The sequence below is a fragment of the Babylonia areolata genome, chromosome 9 (assembly GCF_041734735.1).
Source record: "Babylonia areolata isolate BAREFJ2019XMU chromosome 9, ASM4173473v1, whole genome shotgun sequence".
NCBI classification, from domain to species: domain Eukaryota; kingdom Metazoa; phylum Mollusca; class Gastropoda; order Neogastropoda; family Buccinidae; genus Babylonia; species Babylonia areolata.
Window position 1 is genome coordinate 30,403,627 of NC_134884.1, and position 26,293 is coordinate 30,429,919.

Below are 26,293 nucleotides of genomic sequence, written 5' to 3' on the forward strand. Positions count from 1 at the left end.
AACCAACAAATATAAAAAGAGACACTGATGGAGAGAAACAGACTGACAGAGACCAATAGATGACAATGTCAATGTTTAAATTGTAAAAGCCATCAACTCACACACAAATTTCCTAAAATACACATCCACACACACACACATATGCACACAGCGATATGACCAAGAGATATAAAGAGACAGACAGACATTACCACACACAGAAAGCACTCTTGTGATTTTCTTCTGTTTATTTACTAAGAAAAAAAACCTTTTTCTCGTGACAGCCTACCTGAAATTTTTGTTGTTAGCATCTTCTCTGCATGATGTCAGATGGTAGCTTATCTTTCGTAAAAAAAAAAAAATGTACAGTATACGGATTTGTTAAAGATAACATCATCCAGTTTGTGAAATGATCTTTCTGTTTATACTGCTCTGCTCCCCCCCAAAAAAAACCAGTATACACAAGGGAATAATACAGGGAAATCAAGAGGCCAGGAACTAAAATGCACACATCTGACACTTGTGTACCTCAAAAAGACACACAAACGGATGTTAACAATATCGAACATTCAACATTCTTGAGTATCTTAAACACTAGGCTATCTGAAATTCTGAAGAAACACTGTACATCAAATTAAGCAGAAATGACAGGTGACAGAACTAAAAATAGACAATTCTGTTGTAAAAAACAAAAGAAAAAAACAGAAAGAAATAAAACAGAAAAGAAAAGGAAAAGATGTGGACTGACGGGAAGTGGCTGCAAGATAAAGTAAAGATGATGCCTGTAACAATTGTCCAAAGTGTCAGGAGCCAAGCTGCTATTATAATAATTGACAGTTCTTTTGTTCATTAAAAAAGAAAAGAAAAAGAAGTTACCATTGCATAAAACAGAAGCTGCTGAAAATTGCTGAGAACTATGAAATGTTACATTGCTTTTTTTCTCTTCAGTAGGTATTGCTGTAACCACAGTCATTTTACCAAAACAATTTGCAACTGGAAACAGACTTGTTTTCACTCAACTCACTTGCTAAGACTTCACTGGTGCAGAATTAAGACTTGGAAAATGAAAGAATGGGGAGTCCTGTTCTCATTATTCAACAAATTTTCTTTCTTTAATAAAATTTTATGGTTTATGAAAATTGAATTTTCTTTACTTACCTCTGTCTTTAAGGATTTTGCATTTGACAACATTTTCACAACTTGAAAAAATACACAAATACTGTAAGATTGTGATGTTTGGCATGGATTAATTAGGTGATTAAAACCTTGCAATGTGATATGCTCTTCTGCTTGTTAAACATACCAAAGCTCCTACATATTGATAGACAGTCATAACACAGTGACTGTGATACCAGATATGACCCTATCAAAGTTCTTGCATGTCTGTGTGAGTAATAAAAAGAAAACACTTAGAGATATAAAGTTTGCAGATGAATAACATTTTCATTCAAAGCATACATTGTCTGTTCATAATTAACACAAGAAACCATGATTCACTGTGATGTATCTGTAAGAAAATTAACAGAAGACTAAACAAAAACAATAAAAAACAATAAACAAAACATCTTTTGTGCGCGTAGGGTGAACTATTGGAAATGTTCTAGAACCGGTAATTATGAGTTTGTCTGTTTGTTTGTTTTTGTTTGTTTGTTTTGTTTTTGTGTGTGTGTGTGTGTGTGTGCGTGCGAGTGTGAGTGTGTGTTTGTGTGTGTGTGTGTGTGTGTGTGTGTGTGTGTGTGTGGGAATGTGAGGTATGTGTGAGTGGGTTTTTTTTTTTTTTTTCGTTGTTGTTTTTTTGTGAGTGCGCGCGCGTGCGCGCGTGTTCACATGCGTGCGTGTGACTGTGAGGGTGTGTCGATGTGTGTGCATGTGGGTGAGTCAACAAGTGCGTGCATCAGTGTGAGTGTGTGTGTGTGTGTGTGTGTGTGTGTGTGTGTGTGTGTGTGGCCACTTTGTCATTCTTGAATGTCACTGGGTCAAATTAGGTCAAAGTAAAGATATATGTATGTATGTATGTATATATATATGTATGTATGCATTCAGACGCGTTGGGTTGTGCTGCTGCCCGGGCATCTGAATCGCGGACGTGGTGTGGCGTGTGTGGATTTGTCCGAGCGCGTTGGCGCCTTCTTGAGAGAGTGAAACTGAAACTGGTTTCAATCAAATAGCCAAAACCACTGTACTAAATGAAGTCCTTTTTGTGCATGTCTTGATGATGTTGTTTAACACGTGTTGTTATTACTGTGATGCATCACTCCATATATATTGTTGGTAAACTGGCTGTTGTCACTTTAATATTTTTTATTAGTATATTTATTTATTTATTTTCTACATGCACAGGAGTAACATCAGCGGTTGCGTGTGCATGATAAATATGCAATACTCCGCGGGTTTACAAAAGTGTTAATATAGAGCAAAATACCAATGTACAAACATATAGAAATGTATAAAAAATTTTAAATGCTAAAAGTACAGTTGTACCGATAACCAAAAATCTAAGGACATCAGGTTTGGATGGACGCGTACAGGGAGGACAGGTTGGTGTTATGAAATCAGCTCAGATGTTTTGATCTTGTCACGTAGTGCACGTTTTTGTGTGAGTGTGTGTGTGTGTGTGTGTGTGTGTGTGTGTGTTTTGCTATTGTTGTTGTTGTTGTTGTTTTGAGTGTGTGTGTGTGTGTGTGTGAGAGAGAGAGTTTGTTTTGTTTTGTTTTGTTTTCCCGCACAAGCACGATTTTCCCCCCTGCTGTCCTCTACGGGACGGGGAGGGTGAAGGGGAGGGGGGAAGGGGGCATGGGGGGGGGGGGGGGGGGCTGGGGGGGAGGGAGGGGGTGCAGTACAATGCCGGTGCGGAAGGTTGGGGAGGGTTGTGGCCCTTGGTTGAAATCTATGCGAAGACCATATTTTCCGTTTTGGTTTGCTTTTCGGTGTTGTCTTTTTAGGTATATAATTGAAAAAAGAAATGGAAGCTGTATTGCTACTTTTGTGTGTTGTTTTTAGTGTGTGTGTTGCTTTTTCTTCCTCTTGCAATATTTATGTCCCCACAGAAAGTTACATGGGGTTACTTCAGTTCATGTGTTCTATGACTTCTACATGTTTACGTAAGTAACCGGGTATCGGTGAACTGATTTATTCATTTATACATGTATATTTTACTAATCCATGACAGTACTTGTGTTTTCATGTGCTAAAGGCCCAGCGAAACCCATCCGCAGAAGAATGTTTTGTCACTTTCAATATATTTTCTTTTTCTTTTTTCAAGTTACGTACATTTCACGCTTTATTTTTGATAATATTCATTTTTGTCAAACTTATGCTTTACGTCATGATAAACATAAACACGGCATGTCTGAAAAATACACAATGAAAATAAGGAGCATTAGTTTTATACCAGACAAGCAAACTAGTAATGTGTAGCTTTACAATATCATCTCTCAACTGCCAAGGTCTAGGTAATTTCCAAAAAAGAAGAGATGTATTTCAACATTTAAGACAGAAAAACTGTTCAGTGTATTTCCTACAGGATACCCATTTCACTAAGACATTAGAGCAACAGATTAGAACTGAATGGGGTTATGAATGTGTATTTTCCTCAAATAACAGCAGATCGAGAGGAGTGGCTATATTACTGAACAATAATTTTGATTTCAAAATTAAAAAGACAATAAGGGATAAAAAAGGAAACTACATTATACTGGTGTTAAATACAATGGGTAGACATATAGTGCTCGTAAATATTTATGGTCCAAACAAAGACGAACCTGATTTTTTCGAAGAAATTAAAGAAAAGATTGTAGCGCTAGATGTCTTGGATGTGATCATTGCAGGAGATTGGAACCTTGTATTAAATCCAAGTCTCGATTATTATAATTATAAACACATTAACAATGCCAAAGCTAGAGAAGTAGTATTTGAAATGATTTCCCATTTAGAACTGGTAGATGTTTGGAGAGAGCTAAATCCAGAAGTTCTCCGATATAGTTGGAGGAGAACAAACCCATTCCAGCAAAGTAGACTTGATTTCTTTTTAGTCTCAGATACACTGATTACTTATGTTAGCAATGTAGATATTGTTTATGGATATAGAAGTGACCATTCCTTGATATTGACTGAACTCACCTTTAAGACTGAGGAGAAAATTAAAACCTTGTGGAAATTTAACTCTTCATTACTCAAAGATCATGCATACGTAAAACTTATAAATGAAACTATTGAAGAAATCAAAGGTCAATATGCAGTATTTCCATATGCAAGAGATAACCTGAACCAGATACCTAATGACAAGATTCAGTTCATGATATCAGACCAACTGTTTTTAGATACGCTTCTTATGGAAATCAGAGCAAAGTCAATTACATATAGCATACATAGGACAAGGGAATCAAAACAGCATGAACAAAAATTAGAAAACGAAATACAAAATTTAGAGAGAAAGTCACCCTTAAACGAAGGTGATCTAATACTGCTAAATGAGAAAAAATTACATCTAGCTGAATTTAGGAAAACAAAAATGGAAGGAATAATTTTAAGGTCTAAGGCAAGATGGGCATCTCAAGGGGAAAAAATAGATAAATATTTTTGTTCTTTGGAGAAAAGGCACTTTGTAAGCAAACAGATGTTGAAACTGGTGACAGAAGACGGTAGAGTTTTATCGGATAGAGAAGAAATGTTAGAAGAAACAAAGACGTTTTACGAGGAACTTTATAAAAATAGAAATTGTAGAATGATAGATATCGATCTTTACACAAAAGTACCAACATTGAATAAAGACGAATCTGACGAATTAGAGGGACTGATAAGTAAAGAAGAAGCTTCGCAAGCATTAAAAAACATGCAAAACGACAAAAGCCCAGGAACTGACGGAATGACTGTTAATTTTTTTAAGTTCTTTTGGAGACAGCTAGGAGATTTTGTAATTCGATCACTAAATGAGGGCTTTACTAAAGGGGAAATGTCTATCACACAAAAAGAAGGACTTGTAATATGTTTACCGAAGGGGGATAAACCTAGGGAATACTTAACAAACTGGCGACCAATTTCTCTCCTTAATGTCACTTATAAAATTGGGTCAACTTGTATTGCAAACCGGATGAAAACAGTATTACCAAAACTTATTCACGAGGACCAGACAGGGTTTATAGCAGGACGGTACATAGGAGACAATATACGAACATTGTACGACATGATAAACTACCTAGAAAAAAGAAATCTGCCTGGTCTTTTAGTCTCCATAGACTTTGAGAAAGCCTTTGACTCTGTCAATTGGAATTATATTCAAAATGTTCTGAAAGCGTTTGGTTTTGGAAAGGATATTAGTCAATGGATACATACCTTTTATAATAATATCAAAGCCTATGTGATAGTTAACGGAAAAAGGTCTCGAAGCTTCCCCATAGGCAGAGGGTGTAGACAAGGGGATCCACTATCACCATATTTATTTGTATTGTGTGCAGAGATACTAGCGTGTAAAATTCGGGAAGATGAAGAAATTAAAGGGATACAGATTTCAGACGTAGAATTCAAAATAAGCCAGTTTGCAGATGACACTTCATTCACGCTTGACGGAGATAGAAAATCTTACAATAAGTTATTTGATACATTAAATTCTTTTGAAGAAATTTCAGGTTTAAAATTAAATATTGAAAAAACAGTTAATGTATGGTTAGGTAGAAATAAGAATTCAAATGTAAAATATTTAACAGAAAAACGTATGAATTGGAATCCTAAGAAATTTAAAATCCTTGGCATTTGGTTTATGAATGATCTATCACACTGACAGAATTTAACGTAGAAGACAAACTAATGGAAGTTAGAAATTTATTCAAGATTTGGTCTAAACGATCGTGTACACCACTAGGAAGGGTAGCTATATTAAAATCCCTCATACTGTCTAAACTAGTGTACCTGTGGATGTTGTTACCAAACCCACCAGACAGTGAAATTAAAAAACTTCAGAATATGTGTTTTGAATTTGTATGGGACAAGAAGCCGGACAAAATAAAACGAATACACTCAGTTCACAGTATTGAAAATGGGGGCATTGGATTACCAAACATACACGCATTTATACAAGCACTGAAACTGTCCTGGGTAAGGAAACTCTATGTAGGAAATTTCAAATGGAAAAGAATATTACAAACCACTTGCCCGGAAATAGCTAGGTTAAACTGTTATGGCTCAAAGAGGTTCTTAAAAGATAATTATAATAACTTTTGGAAAGACGTTATGAAAGCTTATGACAGTTTCAACACACATACTGAACTAGATAACAGTAAAGAGTTATTAGCTGAACCCATCTTTTTCAATGCTAAATTTAGAATCGACAACAATCCTTTTCATTTTAAGAACTGGACTGCAAAAAATGCATTTTTCGTGCGTGATATTCTGGATGAAAACTGCCAGTTTTTAAGGCAGGAAGACTTTTTTAAGAAGTGGGGAATAAGAACGAATTACCTAAATTACCTTAGTTGCATTCAATCAATCAAAGAATACATCAGAAAAAGAAATATAATATTAGAGAATCATGACAACAATGAAAATAGTAAGGCGTTAAAAACCATTTGTGGGGTAAAAAAGGGAACACGGATTTATTACGATATCATCTTGGAGAAAAATGAAATTTTTGACATGAAAGCTTTTATGAAATGGGAAAATAGGTTAGGTACACAGATTGACTGGAAGAAAACATTGAAAAAGATAAATAGAATCAAAGAAATAAAAATGAAATGGTTTCAGCTTAGAATATGTCATGGAATTTTAGTATCAAATATCATCCTAAAAAACATGGGTGTAGTTGACGATGACAAATGCAATTTCTGTTATATTGAAAAAGACACAGTGCAACATTATTTATGGTTTTGTCCAGTTACGCAAACCTTTTGGCAGGACTTTAATAAGCTATTGAGAGAGAAATGTGAAAACTGTGAACGACTGTCATTGAACTTTGAACTGGCATTGTTTGGAACTGATGATAAAAATACAATGGATGATACTTTAGATTTAATGTTATTATGGGCAAAATTTTTTATACACAGGAGTAGAATCAATCAAATAAAACCAACTCTGCAAGCATTCCTGCTTGACCTCAAGTATAGATACAAGTTAGAAAAGCATATACACACAATGGAAATGAATTACTGTGATTTTGTTAAAAAATGGCTACCATACTCTGTGTTGGTAATAGAACATTGAGTAAAATGAAAACTGCCATCATAATACAGTATATGAATGATGCATGTTTGATAGAATTTTTAACAATATCAGAAATGAGTATACTGCAAAATTTGACATGTTTGTACATCAATTTTTGATAAAAGAAGTAAGCTGCCACAGGTAATGGATAACATAATTATAATAATCCTCTAATAACACACTTTATAAAAACAACAACAAAAAACAACTGGTGCTCCTTGAAACTATTTCAATATGTATACATGCCATGATGTGACATTTGGTATCTTGTTTATCTTGTTCTTTATTATTTGTTATTGTTCTTCATCTTATTATTACTATTATAAGTATTATCATATTGAAAAAACCCTTGTATCTCAACAGGAAAAAAAAAAAAAAAAAAAAAAAAGATTTTGTGTAGGGTGAATGACGAGCCTGTGGATGTACACTTGAATTTCCAAATGGATGAATAAAGCTGTATTGTATTGTAAAAAAAAAAAAAAAAAAATGAGTTCCAAGCCTTAAAATATAAAGTATGTGATGCATATTGACTGCATCAGAGTCAACCAGCTTAGGTTACCTCCTGTGAAGCCCATATATCATCGTGCTTCAGACTATCAGCAAATAAATGTGCAGGTTATTTGGGATATACTCATTTTTCATAGAAGTGTCCGCACTTTTCAAAACCAATGACATAAGAGTGATCTTCACCAGTGCTGATCTATGGAAGAAAAAGTCAACACACAAAAACAAAAACAAAAAAGGCCATCATCTTGTTGGATAGTGATCTAGGTTGGATTGTAGATGGGGTTCACCTTTGCCTGTTCCATTTGCAGCCACACGCATGGCAAGCCAGCATGCTACATGACAGGTAACCCAAACTTGGGTGGTTCTCATTTTGACCTCAACAAGGCATTAAACAACACTGCTTGTGTGGTGCAAGTAGACTTTTTTTTGTGAAATCCACCCCAACTGTTTCAACCAACTGCATCTTTTGTAAAGATGGGTTAAAAACCACCAGCAAACTCAATTCAGTTTTGTGTGATTTTTTTGTTTAACTTTCTATGATTTCTGAAGCCATTCTGATTTTTTTTTTTTTAAACTAAGAATATTTCCATCACCCAAATCATTGTTTGATTAAATTATGTTGTTGGTTGTTTAAAAAAAAAAAAAAAAAAAAAAAAAAAAAAAAACAAAACATCTTAGCAACTGCAAGGAGATTCAAACATCTTAGTTGGATGAGCAAGGGCAACACATTTGCTGCACAGTGTTCATTTACACACACACACACACACACACACACACAATATGTTCAAATAAATGCATGCATGTACATACATCTATCACACAAATGCAAAACTAAGCAAACACACACACACACAAACATATAAAATAATTCACAAGAATAATCATTACTATTTCTTTCAGTTTTTCTCAATGCCAATTTTTTCAAAACAAAACATTTGTTGTCAAACAACAGTGGATCCACAAAACTGTTAATATATCACTCTATGAAGATCTATCTGTACGCACTTTGGGGGATGTAACCAAATAACAAGAGAAAAAGAACATATCACAATTCAAACCGCACACTGCGTTCAACACTGATTCATCATGTAAGGTCCGTGATTCATGCACTACTAATTGCATATCTACAATATAAAAAAAACTGTAAGGATTCTCTACAATGTAATCAACAACAAAAAACAACAACAAAATCAAACATACCATTCATATCAACAGATCCCATAGGATACCACTACGATTAATAAAGAGAAATGATTTATTCTTGCATTAAAATGGAAATATTTGTAAACAACGAAACATTTGTAAACAAAGATTACCAATCATATGAAAGTAAAAGAAAAGAAAGACAGAAGTGAGTGTTGGGAGTTTCGAATGTTTTTAATGATGACAAAACCATCTGTTCTAGTGGTGCAACACAGATATATATGACTTTGCAGAATACATTGCTGAAGCAAAAAAAACAAACAAACCCAAAAAACAATTGCTGGTCAATCTACAAATGGCGCCTCAGTCGCCATAGGATCCGAGACGGAAGAGGCATGCCGTGTGGGGGGCGCGTGATCCGATGTCACGGCCCCCGCCATGAACATAATCTCACAGTACTGAATAAAGAAATGTTCATGCTGATCCAGTCTGCTGGAAAGCTGACCAGTACCAAAATCTTCAAGTGAAAAACCATCTTTTGGGTTTTTTGCACTCATTTTCTTCATGGACATAACCGTCAATCGAGGGAGTATTTTTTCTTCAGGTTGGTGTGGGCAGTAACGGTTTTCAGTGCTGAGTCCACTTGATTGTCTTGATGTCAATCCCCTCCTGAACCATCTCCCACAATGGACTGAAACAATCAATCATGTTATGAATATAAATTAAAGTCATGAATATCTGTTTTTATGCAATTACCGGTATGATATTCATGTAGCTATATTTTGTATCTTGCACAGTGCAAGCCTATGCTTTACTACAGTGTGACTTGTGTCCGTCTTTGTATGTCTTTTTTATTTGAGGGAAAAATCCCAACAACAACAACAAAAAATCATGTTTACAGTTCAGCCAGGACTGCAGGCAAAGTACAGACAAATACAATAGTAATACCAGTATAAGTCTTTGGGTGGAATGTGGTCAACTGGCTGAACACTGCTTATAAAACTGAGAACAAAGAGATTTCACACTAAGAACAGGACAAGAATGTCATTCACCATCTCCATCCTCTCCTTCCCCTACCTCCTTTAGGCATTGATGGTAGTCAGGGTGCTAGTTCTTTGGATATGAAGGTGAATCAAAGCCCAGTGTGAAATACTTATTTTACATGAAAAAGATCACACAGAAACAATGCACTGGTTTAAAATCAATCTAAAAATCCACCTGAATAAGTGAACAAACATACTCACTTACAGCACAGAAAGATAATAAAACGTTTGCTTGGCAATATACCGTGGATATATCCTGTGCATATTTATACACAAAGATGCCCCCAAACAATGATACTTTGTAATCAAATTGATAAACTTTCTCTCATAATTCCTCTCAACACACACACACACATACAACTCTCTCTCCCAATTTGCTCCTACCTGATAACAACAGAATACTGCGGTTTTCAAAGCAAGAGCATCAACAACGTTCCAAAAATCTCTCCATTTGTCTTCTGAATACCTTCCTGTCTGCCCAACATATCGGTCACAAAAGTAAGCTGGTGCTGAAAGCTCCATGGTCAACTCACCTCATTTCTCTCAACCTCTTGACGTGTTTGATGCACTTTTCAGCCGTGTAGTCAATCTCCTCCTCTGTGGTGAAGCGACCAATGCCAAACCTGTTCATCGAAAACAACTGAAAGTTAAACTCTTGTGCAAAGCACTCAGGTCATAACTGCAAACCTTTCCAGAGCATAATTTGTAGTCCCGAGGTTGGTTTTTTTCTGTTCAAAGGCCACAACTCCCACATTCTGTCTTATCTGCAAGTGTGTTTTTGCATGTATGACCATTTTTACTGTGCAGTTTAGGGATAAGTATTCCATTTTAGGGAGTGTGTATCCTAGGTAGGTTTGTGTTTCTATAACCCACTTTACTCTGACATGGATTACAGGATCTTTAGTGTGCAAATTTGTTGTTCTGTATGTGCACACTGTCACAGAGTGGGGGCTTTGTGACATACACACACAAAGGAAGATCAGACATTAGCAGGTCTGCATGTATGCTGTAAGTATGCTGACAGATTGGGATAAACTCCACCCTATACCCCACCAGACACAGCTAGAATTTCAACCCATGAGCCTTGGATAGTAAGTCCAGTGCTATAACCAATCTGCTAACCAATCTGTAGTCCTGATGGGTACATGGGTTGTGAGGAGACGGCTTGAGGTGTGTGTCTTGGACTCGAAATGCTTTGTCGGCAAAATGTTTTATCACCTAAAAGCAAGCATCATCATCATAAATAAAACAACAACAAACACATTAAACACCAGACACAAACTACAAGGACATACATTAAACAGCGAATATGAAACAACACAAATATATCGACATGAAAAAAGCAAAACATACATTATGCATACCATGATGATTATTTCCCATGAAATAAAACACCCTAAAAAACTTCCCTTTTCTTCATTTCAGGAATATATTGAACAACTTAATAACATTTTTGTATGGGGGAAGCAAATCACTGTAGTAAAAAAATCCCCTCAGTTGGCAGCTGCGTCAAAAACTACAACTAACTGCTTGATGTCTTTACCTCCCTTTATAAACTACCTTACGTCATCACACACATAAAAACACAGTGGCAACTGAAACAGGCTCTCAGACACACACATACATAGACAAAAGGAAAAAAATCAAACACACACACATACGGTCATCACACAGACACGCTTTGTTTCTACACATCAGCCCTCAAATTGAAGACATCACACACACACTTTGTTTCTACACATAAGCCCTCAAATCAAAGACATCACACACATGCTTTGTTTCTACACATCAGCCCACAAATTGAAGACATCACACACATGCTTAGCCCTCAAATCAAAGACATCACACACACACTTTGTTTCTACATATCAGCCCTCAAATCAAAGACATCACACACATGCTTTGTTTCTACACATCAGCCCACAAATTGAAGACATCACACACATGCTTTGTTTCTACACATCAGGCCATAAATTGAAGACATCACACACACACTTTGTTTCTACACATCAGCCCTCAAATCAAAGACATCACACACATGCTTTGTTTCTACACATCAGCCCACAAATTGAAGACATCACACACATGCTTAGCCCTCAAATCAAAGACATCACACACACACTTTGTTTCTACATATCAGCCCTCAAATCAAAGACATCACACACATGCTTTGTTTCTACACATCAGCCCACAAATTGAAGACATCACACACATGCTTTGTTTCTACACATCAGGCCATAAATTGAAGACATCACACACACACTTTGTTTCTACACATCAGCCCTCAAATCAAAGACATCACACACATGCTTTGTTTCTACACATCAGCCAACAATTTGAAGACATCACACACACACTTTGTTTCTACACATCAGCCCTCAAATCGAAGACATCACACACACACTTTGTTTCTACACAAGAGCCCTCAAATCAAAGACATCACGCACACACTTTGTTTCTACACATCAGCCCTCAAATCAAAGACATCACGCACACGCTTTGTTTCTACACATCAGCCCTCAAATCGAAGACATCACACACACACTTTGCTTTTATACATCACCCCTCAAATCAAAGACATCACACACTTGCTTTGTTTTCACACACATCAGCCCACAAATTGAAGACATCACGCATACACTTTGTTTCTACACATGAGCCCTCCAATCAAAGACATCATACACATGCACTCTTCTGTTCACCTGATAGATGAATGGGCAAGATCCTCGTCAGCTCCAATGGCCCGCAGAACATAGGATGGTTCCAAAGAAGCAGATGTACATGCACTACAACACAACAGATCCACCCCATCCCTTAATACTGTATTTGTATTTGTATTTCTTTTTATTACATCAGATTTCTGTGTGAAATTCGGGTTCTCTCCCCAGGAAGAGCGTGTCACTATACTACAGTGCCACCCATTTTTTTGTATTTTTTCCTGCGTGCAGTTTTATTTGTTTTTCCTATTGAAGTGGATTTTTCTGCAGAATTTTGCCAGGAACAACCCTTTTGTTGCCGTGGGTTCTTTTACATGTGCTAAGTGCATGCTCCACACAGGACCTTGGTTTATCGTCTCATCCAAATGACTAGCATCCAGACCACCACTAATGGTCTAGTGGAGGGGGAGAAAATATTGGCGGCTAAGCCATGATTTGAACCAGCATGCTCAGATTCTCTCACTTCCGAGGCGGACGCGTTACCTCTAGGCCATCACTCCACATAGTTTCCATCACATCAATGTTCAATGATTTCCACAACTATGAGCATTCAAATTTTCAAATAATTAAAGCTAAATTATCATGATTTATTTGATCAATGTTAAATGATTTCTGTAATTAAAGTATTCCATTAAAAAAAAACATTGTATTCAATTAGTGTTGAATTTCTACCACTAAATGCATTGCAGTTTTTAAATTATTCGTATCTTTTTTCCTTCCTGGAATAATCTTGTGACTCTATGAACTGGGTAGCAATTGATTAATTATAATTATTTGACTTCTTAGTCTCTTCCATACTGTAAAAAAAAAAATCCCATTACATAAAATTTTATTTGAGCCTTTTGCTTGAATAATCAAAATACATAAACACATTAACTTGTGTGTGTGTGTGTGTGTGTGTGTGTGTGTGTGTGTGTGTGTGTGTGTGTAAATGCACGCCTATAAGACTATATATTTCAACATACATATAAAATGTATCACAGATCTATGTCTTCCCAGAAAATCGAGACCACCATGACCCTGAAATATTTCATAAGTCCCTACCATGAGAGGCTCAACCCCATGACGATGAAAATAATAAGAAAGACATAATGCAGCTTTTGAATTACTTGAACATCTGAATGACAGAGAAATACATATGACAACATCACAGTTTTTTTGCCCTAGTGTTTGTGCCACAACATTCAGAACGTAATTCAAGGTATACTGTAGCCTTAAATAATTCTCACTTGCTGCATAGTGGGGAAAAATCTTACCTGCACAATCAAAAAACAAAAACAGACAAAAGTAAAATGCCAAAAATATTCTTACCTGCCCGATGACAATGCCACATCTTTTAGGGCCATCAGAAGACTTTCTCCCTCCACAAAGGCAAAGGACAGATTCACACAACCTTTGAAAAAACAAAAGGAAATAATGAATATGATTATTCTCTGAATCAAGTCTCAAATACTGTAAAGCAATGTGAAAACATTTGAAATTACAGTCATTGTAAAAAAGCACATCTCACGCACGCACACACACACACGCACACAAACACACACTTCAACAGTGTGCGTACACATTTTAAGTCATAATCATGTATGCACACACACACACACACATATTTGCTTTCTCTTGATCAACCACTTTGAATAAGTGTGATGCATTCTTTTTTCTTTTCCTTTTTCATAACAATTTATCACTACATTAAACACAACCTCAGTACAAACCTGGATACATGTGTTCCGTGTCACCATTACGAACAACGCTGGGACACTCTGCCATGATACGGTCAACCAGCCGATTTGACAGCTTTTCTATACGTTTGTCATCATACTGCACAGAATAGAGAACAAATGATAAAATATGACCATTCAGCTTTCTGGTAAAAAAAAAAAAAATTGTGGAAAGAATTTCTGATTAATTTTCATGATTTCATAATCACTTTTGAAAGCTCAGAGCAAGCTTTATTTTCCAAAACTGCTTCAGAGGTACACATTTTTCCGCATGCACATTTTAATCATCAAATATGCTTGAACAGTGCTGCATGAAACTACTATCCATTCTTGAACAATGCGATGAAGCCAATAATTTTGGAATTCATGAATAATATGGAAAACACACACATACGTTGTACACAAACACACACACACACTTTACAGGCAGTAAAGTAACATATACACAGAATGCATAAACTCAAGTTCGGTGAGAACCTATCAAACCATTGGACAGTCCCCTCCCTACCCTTCCCCCTCCAACTCTCACCCCCCCTCATCCTCGCCCCCCCCCTCCCCCTTTTCACCTCCATCTCCTTAGCAGCCAACTCGCAGGCGGCTCCCAGACCGACAACGAGGGGGGTTGGCACCGTTCCACTCCTCATCCCCCTCTCCTGCCCCCCTCCACTCTGAGGGGCCTCCACACGGACACGAGGACGCCGACGCACGTACAGGGCCCCAACACCTGCAAGCGTTTAGGTTTAAATGAAGCAACAAGCTGGCTTAGATTTTCAGGACTTAATATCACTGATTCTTGCAAGAGTGTCTTGAAACAAAGGTTGCCGCACCTACAAATGTCACACTAATGATACTGGCAAGCACACATTACTCTCAACATAAAAAAGAATTGAAATAATATCAAAAATGTCTATTGGAAAATGCACAAGCTTGTAATTGGACAACTACATATGGAGGAAGGGTGTAGGTATATATGGGGGAGTCAGGACAGGTTGTGTGGCAATAATGCTGTTGAAACAGTACAGAAGATGACAAAGCAAAACGACAACAACAAACGTCAAAATCAAACAAACATTTTCCTACCCCCCTCTCCAATCAAATCAAAAATCAAATGAATCCTTCAAGAAGTGAGCTTACACAGCCTGAGAAGAACGAACAGGTCAGGTAAATGCCCCTCTCCTCCCCCGCAACCCCCCCCCCCCACACACACACACACACACACGTCACAGGCACAATCAACACCCTATCCCCTACCATCATACTCCCCCCTCATCCACACAAACATGCACACAGCCTGTGCTCTGACCTTTAGGGCCGTAGACTTTGTGTCCACTTATGGACAGGAGGTCAATGTTCATGGCATTGATGTCCACAGGAATCTTGCCAATCGCCTGGGCTGCGTCTGTGTGGAAAAACACCTTTCTGGACCGACACAGCTTGCCTGTCAATAGGAATGGTTATAATTAAATACATCATTAATGAACAACATAATCACTTAGTCAATCACCAGTAAAAGAAAAACACGAAAAAACATCAGCAATAAACAACATTATCATTCAATCAATCACCAGTAAGACAATGAATCAACACAACATATAACAGCATAATTTAAAAAACAAACATAAATGAAATGTCATCCAAATAGATCTAAATGCGCAGGGTAGATTAGACACCTCTGCTCTATATTCAGACTTCGTTATCAGTGATAAAAACAGTAATATTGATCCATATTTTAAATACTGTAAGAAAATTTAGGAGATTTTAAAAATCAATGGGTTTGGAAAATCAATGGGCTGACTGACTTCATAGACAAATCATTAAGTCAAGTGACTGTCTTGCTGTCATATCAACAGGTTAATTCACATTTGTAATTATCAATGACTGCTAACCCACTGCAAACCTATACCCTGATGAAATGATCCATTCACAACACTGCCATGTCAGTTTAATTGACTTGCTCACTGCCAAGGAAACATAACTCCTGTTTCAGGGTCTCTGCTAGGGAATTTCCAGTAACAATGGGTATGCATTAACAAAAAACAACAGAAACAAAAATCTACAGGCAACATTTTTTGTCACAAATATGATACCATATCATTTTTCTGAAAGGAAGTCAACTGAGCTTTCTGTTGAATGCACTTTTGAAATTATGCAATGTAATGTACAGATAATTATTTTGGTCTGGTTGAACAACGAAGTATATCTTAGTTATGCAATTTTTATGTTTCTTGGTACAAAAAACATAGATATATCATTGGGAGTTTGTCTACAATACACTGAATAACACAATCATGCATGCAAAGAAAACCCACCAATGAAGTACCAGTGTTGAACAAACTGTTGAAATGAACTAAAATAACAATCAAAACTATCTAGACTACACACAGTTTGGAACAACTCCACATGTGCTATCAACAAGTCCCTAATCCCCTTTCTTCCTCCTCCTTTCACTCCCCCCCTCCACTTCTTCTCTTTCGTCTTTTCCCTTTCCCACACACATTCCCTGGACCCCCCCCCCCCCCCCCCCCGAAACAAACTGTACACAAAGTGTTTCAGCATTTTCAGGCTCGTGCCATGCCACTATATGTGTAAGTCTCAGAATAGTCGGTTTTTGCAGAAAAAAATCTGAGTCACCATATCCACCTTTGCTTGACTGAACTTGACCTAGGCTTCTAGTGTTGTCTGCTATGTATGTGCTAGCTCGCTTTGTTGCTGATTGGGCTGACCCACAGATTATGCAATACACCATATAAAGGACTGTGTTCCTGTTTATTCATAACTGATGTATAGTCGGCTTCTGGGATGGACAGAAGTTATGATGCTATTTCTATTTCTGGTTAAAGGAAAATTTGGGAAAGCCTGGTGATGGGTTAACCTGTCATACTGGCAGTATAAACAGAACTACAGTATGATGGGTTCGCTCATCATGCAGGCAGTAAACAGGTTAAGATAAGAATGGATTGACATATATATATATATATATATATATATGGTGGTGGTGTGTCCATCGAGATCGATGATGACCATCGTTGTCATCCAGATGGGGGATGGGGGGAGGGTGGTGGTGGGGTGGGGGGAAGGATGCTCATGAGTCTATCTGTGAGTGCGCAGATGGCTGTATAGTCCAATCTGCGCACGAAATGTTCGCTGACAGTTGGGGCAGACAAAGACAGGCATATCATTGTCAGGGAGCTTGTTTGCCCGTGACTTTCTGGCCTGCCTCTTCTGAACAGCTGCAGCAGTCCTGCTGGCCTCGCACAACTTGGCGCCTTTGTGCACAGCAGCGCGCCATTTGTTACGGTCCACTGCAGATTCCTCCCAGGAGTCAGGGTTGATATCAAACGCTTTCAGAGAGACCTTCAGAGTATCTCTGAAGCGCTTCTTCTGACCTCCGTGTGATCTCTTCCCTTGTTGCAGCTCGCCATAGAAGAGCCTTTTGGGCAGCCGATGGTCTGGCATGCGCGCCACGTGTCCAGCCCAGCGAAGCTGGGACTGCATCAGGATGGTGAAGATGCTGGGAAGGGTGGCTTTTGCGAGCACCTCTGTGTCTGGGGTCCTGTCTTGCCACTTGATGTTCAGTAGCTTCCTGAGGCATGTTGTGTGGAAGTGGTTCAGCTTCTTGGCATGTCGTTGGTACACTGTCCAAGTTTCGCAGCCGTACAGTAGTGTGGGGAGAACTACTGCTCTGTAGACCTTTAGCTTGGTCTCAAGACTAATGCCTCTTCTGTTCCAGACATTTGCATTGAGTCTACCAAAAGTTGCACTTGCTCTTGCAATCCTGACATTCACTTCATCGTCGATGGTCGCATTTTGTGACAGTGTGCTGCCAAGGTATGTGAACCGCTCCACCGCACTGAGTCTCTGACTGTTGACTGTGATGTTGGGCTCAACGTAGGGTTTCCCTGGGGCTGGCTGATGGAGAACTTCAGTTTTCCTCGTGCTGATGGTAAGGCCGAAGTTCCTGCTGGCAGTGGCAAACTTGTTGACGCTGAGTTGCATGTCAGCTTCAGATCCAGCGTTGAGGGCACAGTCATCAGCAAACAAAAAGTCTCTGATGATGTCTGTCATGACCTTCGTTTTTGCTTGAAGCCTTCTGAGGTTAAACAGCTTGCCATCTGTTCGGTACTTTAGGCCAATTCCAACATCGCCATCTCTGAAGGCATCAGTAAGCATTGCAGAGAACATGAGGCTGAACAGCGTTGGAGCCAGGACGCAGCCTTGCTTGACACCATTTGTGACAGGAAAAGGAGCAGATGTTTCACCATTGTCCTGGACTCGAGCCTGCATGCCTTCATGGAATTGGCTGACCAAGGAAATAAATTTCCGAGGGCATCCGTACTTGGCCATGATCTTCCACAGTCCCTCTCTACTCACGGTGTCAAAGGCCTTAGTGAGGTCGACATAGGTGGAGAACAGATCAGCATTTTGCTCCTGACATTTCTCTTGCAGCTGCCTTGCAGCAAACACCATGTCGGTGGTTCCGCGCTCTTTCCGGAATCCACATTGGCTCTCAGGCAAATGACCTTGGTCAAGGTGTGCTGTGAGGCGGTTTAGTAGGATCCTGGCAAGTATCTTGCCTGCGATGGAGAGCAGGGAAATGCCCCGATGGTTATCACAGGCTTGCCGGTTCCCCTTTCGCTTGTACAAGTGAATGATAGATGCATCTTTGAAATCCTGGGGGATCGTCTCTTCTTTCCACATGAGTGAGTACAGCTGATGAAGCTTCTCAGTCAGCACAGTGCCTCCATCCTTGTAGACCTCTGCTGGTATGGAGTCTGAGCCAGGTGCTTTGCCACTGGATAGCAGACGGATTGCTTTCTGGGTCTCAAGAAGTGTTGGCGGATCGTCCAGTGCTTCGTTGGTGGGGACTTGTGGGAGACGGTCTATGGCTTCATCATTTATGGAGGAAGGGCGATTTAAGACACTGTTGAAGTGCTCAGCCCATCGTTCAAGAATGTTCTCCTTCTCGGTGATCAAGGTATTCCCATCTGCACTGAGGAGGGGGGATGATCCTGAGGATGTGGGGCCGTAGACTTCTTTTAAGGCATCATAGAACCTCTTCATATCGTGCCTGTCAGCATATCCCTGGATCTCATCAGCTTTGTCACTCAGCCACTTATCCTGCATCTGGCGTAACTTTTGCTGAACAGTCCTGCGGATGGCATTGTACGCATCCTTTTTTGATGTGGACTTTGGGTTGCTCAGGTGGGCTTGATGCAGACGGCGTTTCTCATCCAGAAGCTGCTTGATTTCATCACAGTTTTCATCAAACCAGTCTTTGTGCTTTCTGATCATGGGTCCCAGGGTCTCTGAAGCTGTACTATAGATCAGCTCACGCAGGGTCCTCCAGTCAGACTCCACATTCTGGTTGTTCAGAGAGGCGGATTCCAGACGATCTTCCAGCAGCTCCACAAAGGACTGTTTGATGGTGATGTTTTTCAGCTTAGCGATGTTGAGCCGTTTTGGAGCCTTCTGGCCTTGGGGGCGTCTCTTTGGCTGGATTCGAATATTCAGCTTCGAGACTACAAGGCGATGGTCTGTCCAACACTCGGCGCCGCACATGGTCTTTGTTACACGTACATCTTGCCTATCCCTTTTCCTGACGATGACATAATCGATGAGATGCCAATGCTTTGAGCGAGGGTGCATCCATGACGTCCTGTTACGGGTAGGGAGGCAGAAAACTGTGTTGGTTATCAGCAGTTCGTGCTCTGCACATGTCTGAAGCAAAAGCAATCCATTTGGGTTGCAGTGGCCCACACCATGCTTTCCAATCACTCCATCCCAGGAGATGTAGTCAGAGCCAACTCTAGCATTGAAGTCCCCAAGAATGATGAGCTTGTCTGCTTTAGGGATGGCAGCAATGACAGAGTGAAGGTCCTCGTAGAACTTCGCCTTCACTTCATCCGGGTTGGTCATGGTTGGGGCGTAGGCACTGACAATGGTGAGGTGCTTCTGGCCAGATGCCAGTGGGAGTTTCATGGTCATAAGCCTATCGTTGACTCCCTTTGGGATTCCAGCTAGCTTGCTGACAAGTGCTGTTTTTACTGCAAAACCAACACCAGCCTCACGTCGCTCTTCGCTTCCTCGTCCACTCCAGAAGAAGGTGTAACCAGATCCCCGTTCACAGAGCTCGCCTTCGCCTGCAAGCCGAGTCTCACTCAAGGCTGCGATGTCGATATTGTATCTGGCGAGTTCGGATGCAACTAGTGCTGTTCTCCTTTGGGGTCTGTCTGCGTTATCTCTGTCCAGGAGAGTCCTTATGTTCCAAGCACCAATGGTGAGAGGAACGATCCTTGTTTTTTTCTTTTCTTTCTCTTTGTTTCGACCGCTGATGTAGGGTCCCCGCCAGCCGCGGTATGCTGGCCAGGGTGATATGGAGCAGGCAATTTTTAGGGCACCTTTTCTAGCCCCTTCCTCATGCTAGGGAGGTGAGCAGTGCATTCCTAAAGAGGGCTGCTCAGACGCTCAGACGGCTGCCGAGCTCCATCGCTGCTCCTGTCGACGAAGAACGACCCTATGGCCTGAGCCGCCTGCGTGCAGGTCTGCGGCTGCGACTGCCAGTGTACCCACACCTGTCGTTTCGTCGCTCGCCTGTCGCCACAGGACTTGGGGGTGATGAAATGATGAAGGATGAAAGGTCATTTTGGATGACTGATGACTTGCGCGATGAGTTTGTTTAAAGTGAAGAGGAGTTGCGCAACGTCGACCTCACTCTCTCGTCCGGGTCCACCAATTTCCAGTGGCAAGACTAAGTCGAGACGACTGGAGGATGAGCACGGATGCAGTGGATGACCAAGATATCCTTTCGGTGTCTCATCTTGCTCTCTGCACTCCACAGTGCGTTGCTGTAACCGCCTTCCTCTCCGTTGAACCGATAGGTTTCTTCCGCAGATTCTGCCGGATCCAGACTTCGCATGCATGGGTAGACACACCCCGGGGGCCAACTGCGTGTGGCATGCACACAGCACGGTGGAGCTAGATGGCCGTCGGTGGCTCTCCTGAGCCGACGCCCTTTTATGGATCTCCATAAGGGTGTCTAGCCACCCGCCTCACCAGTCCCAGAAGGGAGTGGTGGGAGTGCCGGTTTAGTCGTCGGCAACCCGACCCTGAACAGGTTGTACTGGATTACAGGTTACCAGTAGCAGATCTAATGACCTGACCTGACAGGTATATATATATATATATATATGAAGACTACTCTTATTGAATTAAGTGACCGTTCTGCAAGTATTCTAAGAATATGCATTATGCATCGACATATTTCACGGAATTGCCCTTTTTAAGATTGATCCCTTATCATACTATTATCATTGCTATTCTCATCAACTTGAGAGATAATACTGGACCTTAAATTTGCTATGAATGCCCCCACAATCATACACTTTGTAATGAACAGCTTACCAATCTCCTCAATAGGCTGTCGGACACCAATCTCATTGTTGACGAACATGACAGAGACGAGACCCGTGTCAGGACGGAAGGCGTCTTCCAATGCCTGTTCACAGTGATCAATGGCAAAGTTTATACACCACCATCAACAATAAGTAAAAAGTCAATAAAAGCAGTCCAAGAGAATTTACTGATCAAATTCATTTAACCCGGAGAGCGCGATGAGCCACGATCGTGGCTTTCCTGGTAAAGTGCGATTGGCCACGATCGTGGCTCTGTTTACATAAGGTCCGACATCGTACGGCTATGCTCGGCAGCCTTCGTAAAACTGCCTCGTTCTGGTGTTACTGCCTCCCTGCTTGTGTTTGCACAAACTTTGACCGAGTTTATAAGTCCAGATCTTCGTATTTTTTGTAAACAATTAGTGACACTGAAGTTGACAAAGCTCAGGAAATGAGTGACCTTGTCACTAGTGATGATTCATTTGCTGACAGGGATTCTGGTGAAAACGGCTTTGTTATTTTGAACTTGGGCATGCTGGCTTGCTTGTTGTTCATTCAGTTTTGTGTCTCCAGCCACAAAAACTGGGGGGTGGGTGATGGGGGGGGGGAGGGGTGGTAAAGTGGGTTAGGCATGGGTCTATTGTGATTTCTTGACCAAATCAAGCTAGAAAACTGGAAATTATTTTGATTTAAAGCATTCTTGCTGCTTTTGAAAGCAACATGAGCTAAAAGAAAACATTTATTTCTGTTTTTGCCTGTGATTGCATAAAGTATTGTAGATGTGCGCGTGCGTGGCGTCGGTGGGTGTGTCTCAAACAAATAATACAGTGCTTATAATTTCATTGTTTCAGTTATATTCATTTCATGATTCTGCAGCCAGAACATTTTCTGCACAGTTTAATGCCAATTTTGAGATTTTGACGCTATAAAAGATGTGAAAATACCTATAAACATTGTGGTTGACGTTTTTGGAAAACAAGTTTGCAAAATTTGTTGTTTATATACTATGGAATATCTCCAACTACTTACAAGGTACAGCCTTTTTCTTACTTTTATCTGATTCTTCATTCACTCTACTTTCCAAAAATGTATAGGTTTACCTATTTATTCTTACTGATAAGCATACAAATGCCCCAAATCAGAGCACAGGTAGCGGAGGCAAACTATCCCTTTGTTTTAAGCATGATTTCTGTAAGTATGTTTTATTATATCCAGCACTTTGAGGGTTAAACTGATAGGTGCAACAACAGAATAGTTCCATTTTTCCAAAGTCTTTGGTTTAAATCTCAGCATCATGACTGCCAGCAGCTGGTATTGTTAACCACAGAAATTTGGTGAGATTTTTCACACTCAGTGTACCTGCAGACTGCAACTTGTGGAAGTCTTTATTCCCATCTTAAGTATATGAATGCTGAGGATCAGATCATTCTCAAAGATTATGCAATCCACGTAATGATTCAGTGGGTTATAAAACATGAATACTGATCACCAAAAATAACAGATCAAGAGATAATACTGGCAATAACAGTTATCATGATTAATGAATTGTTCTTTAATTTTTTCTTATGTTGTATTTTTCATAATTATCTCAACATGATCCATTACCAGATAACACACTTTATAATTAGAAATGATAGAAACGCAGAAAGAAAACATGATTACCTTTAAGCTAATAATGATTACCTTTAAATCGACCAGCCCATTTGTCTGCACTGGCAGGTATGTGATTTCAAATCCTTCTGCTTCTAGGGCACGGCATGAATCCAGAACACACTTGTGTTCCTGCACACACATTGTTGTTATGTTCAAGTGAATAGAGAAATCTGTCAGATGTGGGTTTTGTGACACTGTCTTTAGAAAGATGATATTATCAATGTGTGAGTTGTGTGAGTGTGTTTTCTTCAGTTTAACGTCTATTCACTGTAAGTGTGTGAGTGTGAGTGTGAGTGTGTGTGTGTGTGTGTGCGAGCGCGCGTGCACGCACGTGCACACGCCTGCGTGCATGTGTGTGTGTGCATGTAAATATACATTTGCATGCAAATATGATCATGCATGTAACAGTATGACTGTACTAGGGCGTACTATTGCTTTATTGTGTAAGATCATTGAAGAAAAGAGTCAAAAAGCAGAGAACAACTGCAAAACAGACAGTGTGTCATTGTATCATTCTCAAAAATACCAAAGACTGTCACGAGAGATTTCCTAAACTTTACAACTTACTGTCTGAGTGGTGATGACATGTTTCTTCTTGCTTTTGTAAAATCTGGACACACCCTTCACAGCAATGTTGTTGGACTCTGTCGCTCCACTGGTGAAAATGATCTCCTTTGGGTCTGCTCCGATCAGGTCTGCCACTTGCTACCATGGAAACACATACATGTCTATATATATATATATATATATATATATATTGTACAAGGAATTCTAAACAATATAATCACTAAACAGAAGAGAAGAGAAAATATATGCCTTCCTCAGAATAAAAATGTGCATACCACACACACACACACACACACGCACACACACATACATATAAACACAGTGTATGATTGTGGCAGAACTGATTTCCATACCCCTGACAGTTTCTGTGATTAAATGCACTGTAAACCTGAATCAAGTTTTGTCTATTTCATCACAGTGCATTTCTGAAGATGTGGCTAAAATCTTGTTACAATTCCTGAGGGCATTTGATTAACTCTCCACTGTAGTTGATACTAACATGGTGATAAGACTACCTCCCTTCCAAACATCTCTGCCATACACACTGACACACACAAAAAGGGGCATAGCACACAACGTGAACAGCAACACAAACTAACCAAAGCCACACCCTTACCCAGGTTCAAATCATCAATCTCTTTATGACTGCCTACATGGTTGCGGTACACGAGTGAATGTGGGCATTGCAGCCCATAAATTATGAAGAAGATGAAGAAAGTTTGATTGTCAGTCTCACCTTTCTGGCATGTTCCATGGCTGCTTCACTCTCCCAACCATAGGCATGTGTTCTGGAGTGAGGGTTGCCGTACAGACTCACCATGAAAGGCAGCATTTTGTCCAGCACTCTGGGGTCCTGGACAGCAATGTTAATTAATCAGTCACACATAAACTTGTTTATTCAGTCAGTCGATCTGTTGTTAGCCAGTCAGTCAGTCTGTCTGTTAATCAATGTGTTGTTACTCTGTCCCTCAGTCAAAACTCAAATGGTCTGTTGCACACTTTCCATGGCACTCACAAATGTGTCTGTGAGGGTAAAACTATTGCCCGTTACACTGATACTGATGCACACATACAAAACTAATGCACATGGATACATGCATGCACGCAAACACACATGCACATACTCACATGCAAACACACATGCAAACACAGAAAACTCACCAATGGTGTTGTGGCCTGGGCATCCAGATACAAAGGCCTCATATCATGAGCAGGCATGTCCTTTCTTCCAGATGTCTCTTCAGCTGCTGCAAAAATCAATGAGCAATCCAGTCTCTGACTAAACAATGTCTGCCTGGAATACATGTGGCCAAATGCTGTATCACAATCATATCCCAAGTCTCCAGAAAAATTGGATTTTTTTTTTCTTGTAACACATTTCATGCCTTACGACATTTCTTCAACACTACTTGCCTAACATTCATTGTTAATGCAGTCTTTATCTACACTGTGATTTTGGGTGATCACTGAAAAATGGAATAATACTTTACACAATTACTACTTGATACTAGTGCATCACTTTGGAAACAAAACTAAAAGACAGTTCACCTAATGGCAATATCCACATTTCTTCAACTGTACTTCTCTGTTAAAAGACGGGAAAAAAAAACCTTGTGACTTGGTTACTAACATTGTAATATATATACATTTTCCCACTCCACTCTTTGACTGGCCTTCTTTACGTCTCTTGACTGGGGAAGAAATGTTGAGTATATATTATAATGTTATCTAAACAAATTTATTATTTTTCCGTCTTGGCAATGAAACAGAATGGAAAGAACACTGGGGAAGAATTGTGGATATTGCCCACTTATTTCAGTCATGGTGTGTGTGTGTGTGTGTGTGTGTGTGTGTTTTCGCGCGCGCATACGTGCGTGTGTGTGTGTGTGTGTGTGTGTGTGTGTGTTGTTTGTGTTTCTGTGTTTAACTTTTAGTTTTAAAATTCGCAAGATGTCGATGACGATGCAAAAAAGGAGTACTATCTTATGACCATCGAGATTACACACACACACATATACACACACGCACGCCCGCACGCGCACCCGCGCGCGCACACACACACACACACACAACAACAACAGCAACAACAAAAACACATATTACATCAGTCCTAATTTCTTCTGCAAATTACGAAACTCTCGTGTTGGACAATGTCAGTTCACCTGTAGCACTTTTAGCAGCTTGGTTGACTGCAGCCTGCGTTCTCATGCTCCGAACGACATAACGCACTGCTCCCCATGCTCGGCTGCACGATATACTAGTTGTCGAAAACATCTTTGAAAATTAGAGCGATTTGATTTTATAAGCCTAGCGAAATGTCGTTCTCGTGCTCAGAAGCTTTTCAACCTGGAAGTCATAAATAGTGTGTATCAGATTGACCTCCC

General features: G+C 39.8%; 1 protein-coding gene and 1 long non-coding RNA gene across 3 annotated transcripts; one reads left to right on the top strand and one right to left on the bottom strand.

Annotated features, from left to right (window-relative positions):
• Positions 1-9,113, top strand: LOC143285389 (uncharacterized). Its single transcript, XR_013055687.1, has 2 exons — positions 1-1,549; positions 8,356-9,113. It is a non-coding gene; the product is annotated as an uncharacterized LOC143285389 (long non-coding RNA).
• LOC143285387 (cysteine desulfurase-like) lies at positions 8,371-26,212 on the bottom strand. Of its 2 annotated transcripts, none has more exons than XM_076592631.1 (13): positions 26,072-26,207; positions 25,071-25,153; positions 24,646-24,762; positions 23,910-24,047; positions 23,373-23,471; positions 21,700-21,793; positions 15,602-15,736; positions 14,865-15,022; positions 14,293-14,398; positions 13,892-13,973; positions 12,566-12,649; positions 10,397-10,486; positions 8,371-9,511 (listed from the first exon to the last, which is right to left on the bottom strand). In XM_076592631.1, the coding sequence occupies exons 1-13, from the start codon at positions 26,181-26,183 to the stop codon at positions 9,448-9,450; spliced, it is 1,362 nt and encodes a 453-aa protein (XP_076448746.1). In that variant the 5' UTR covers positions 26,184-26,207; the 3' UTR covers positions 8,371-9,447. The 2 variants fall into 2 exon arrangements, with proteins under 2 accessions (XP_076448746.1, XP_076448745.1); XM_076592630.1 differs by having other exon boundaries at positions 8,399-9,511; positions 25,071-25,156; positions 26,072-26,212.
• Between the last annotated feature and the right edge of the window lie 81 nt (positions 26,213-26,293).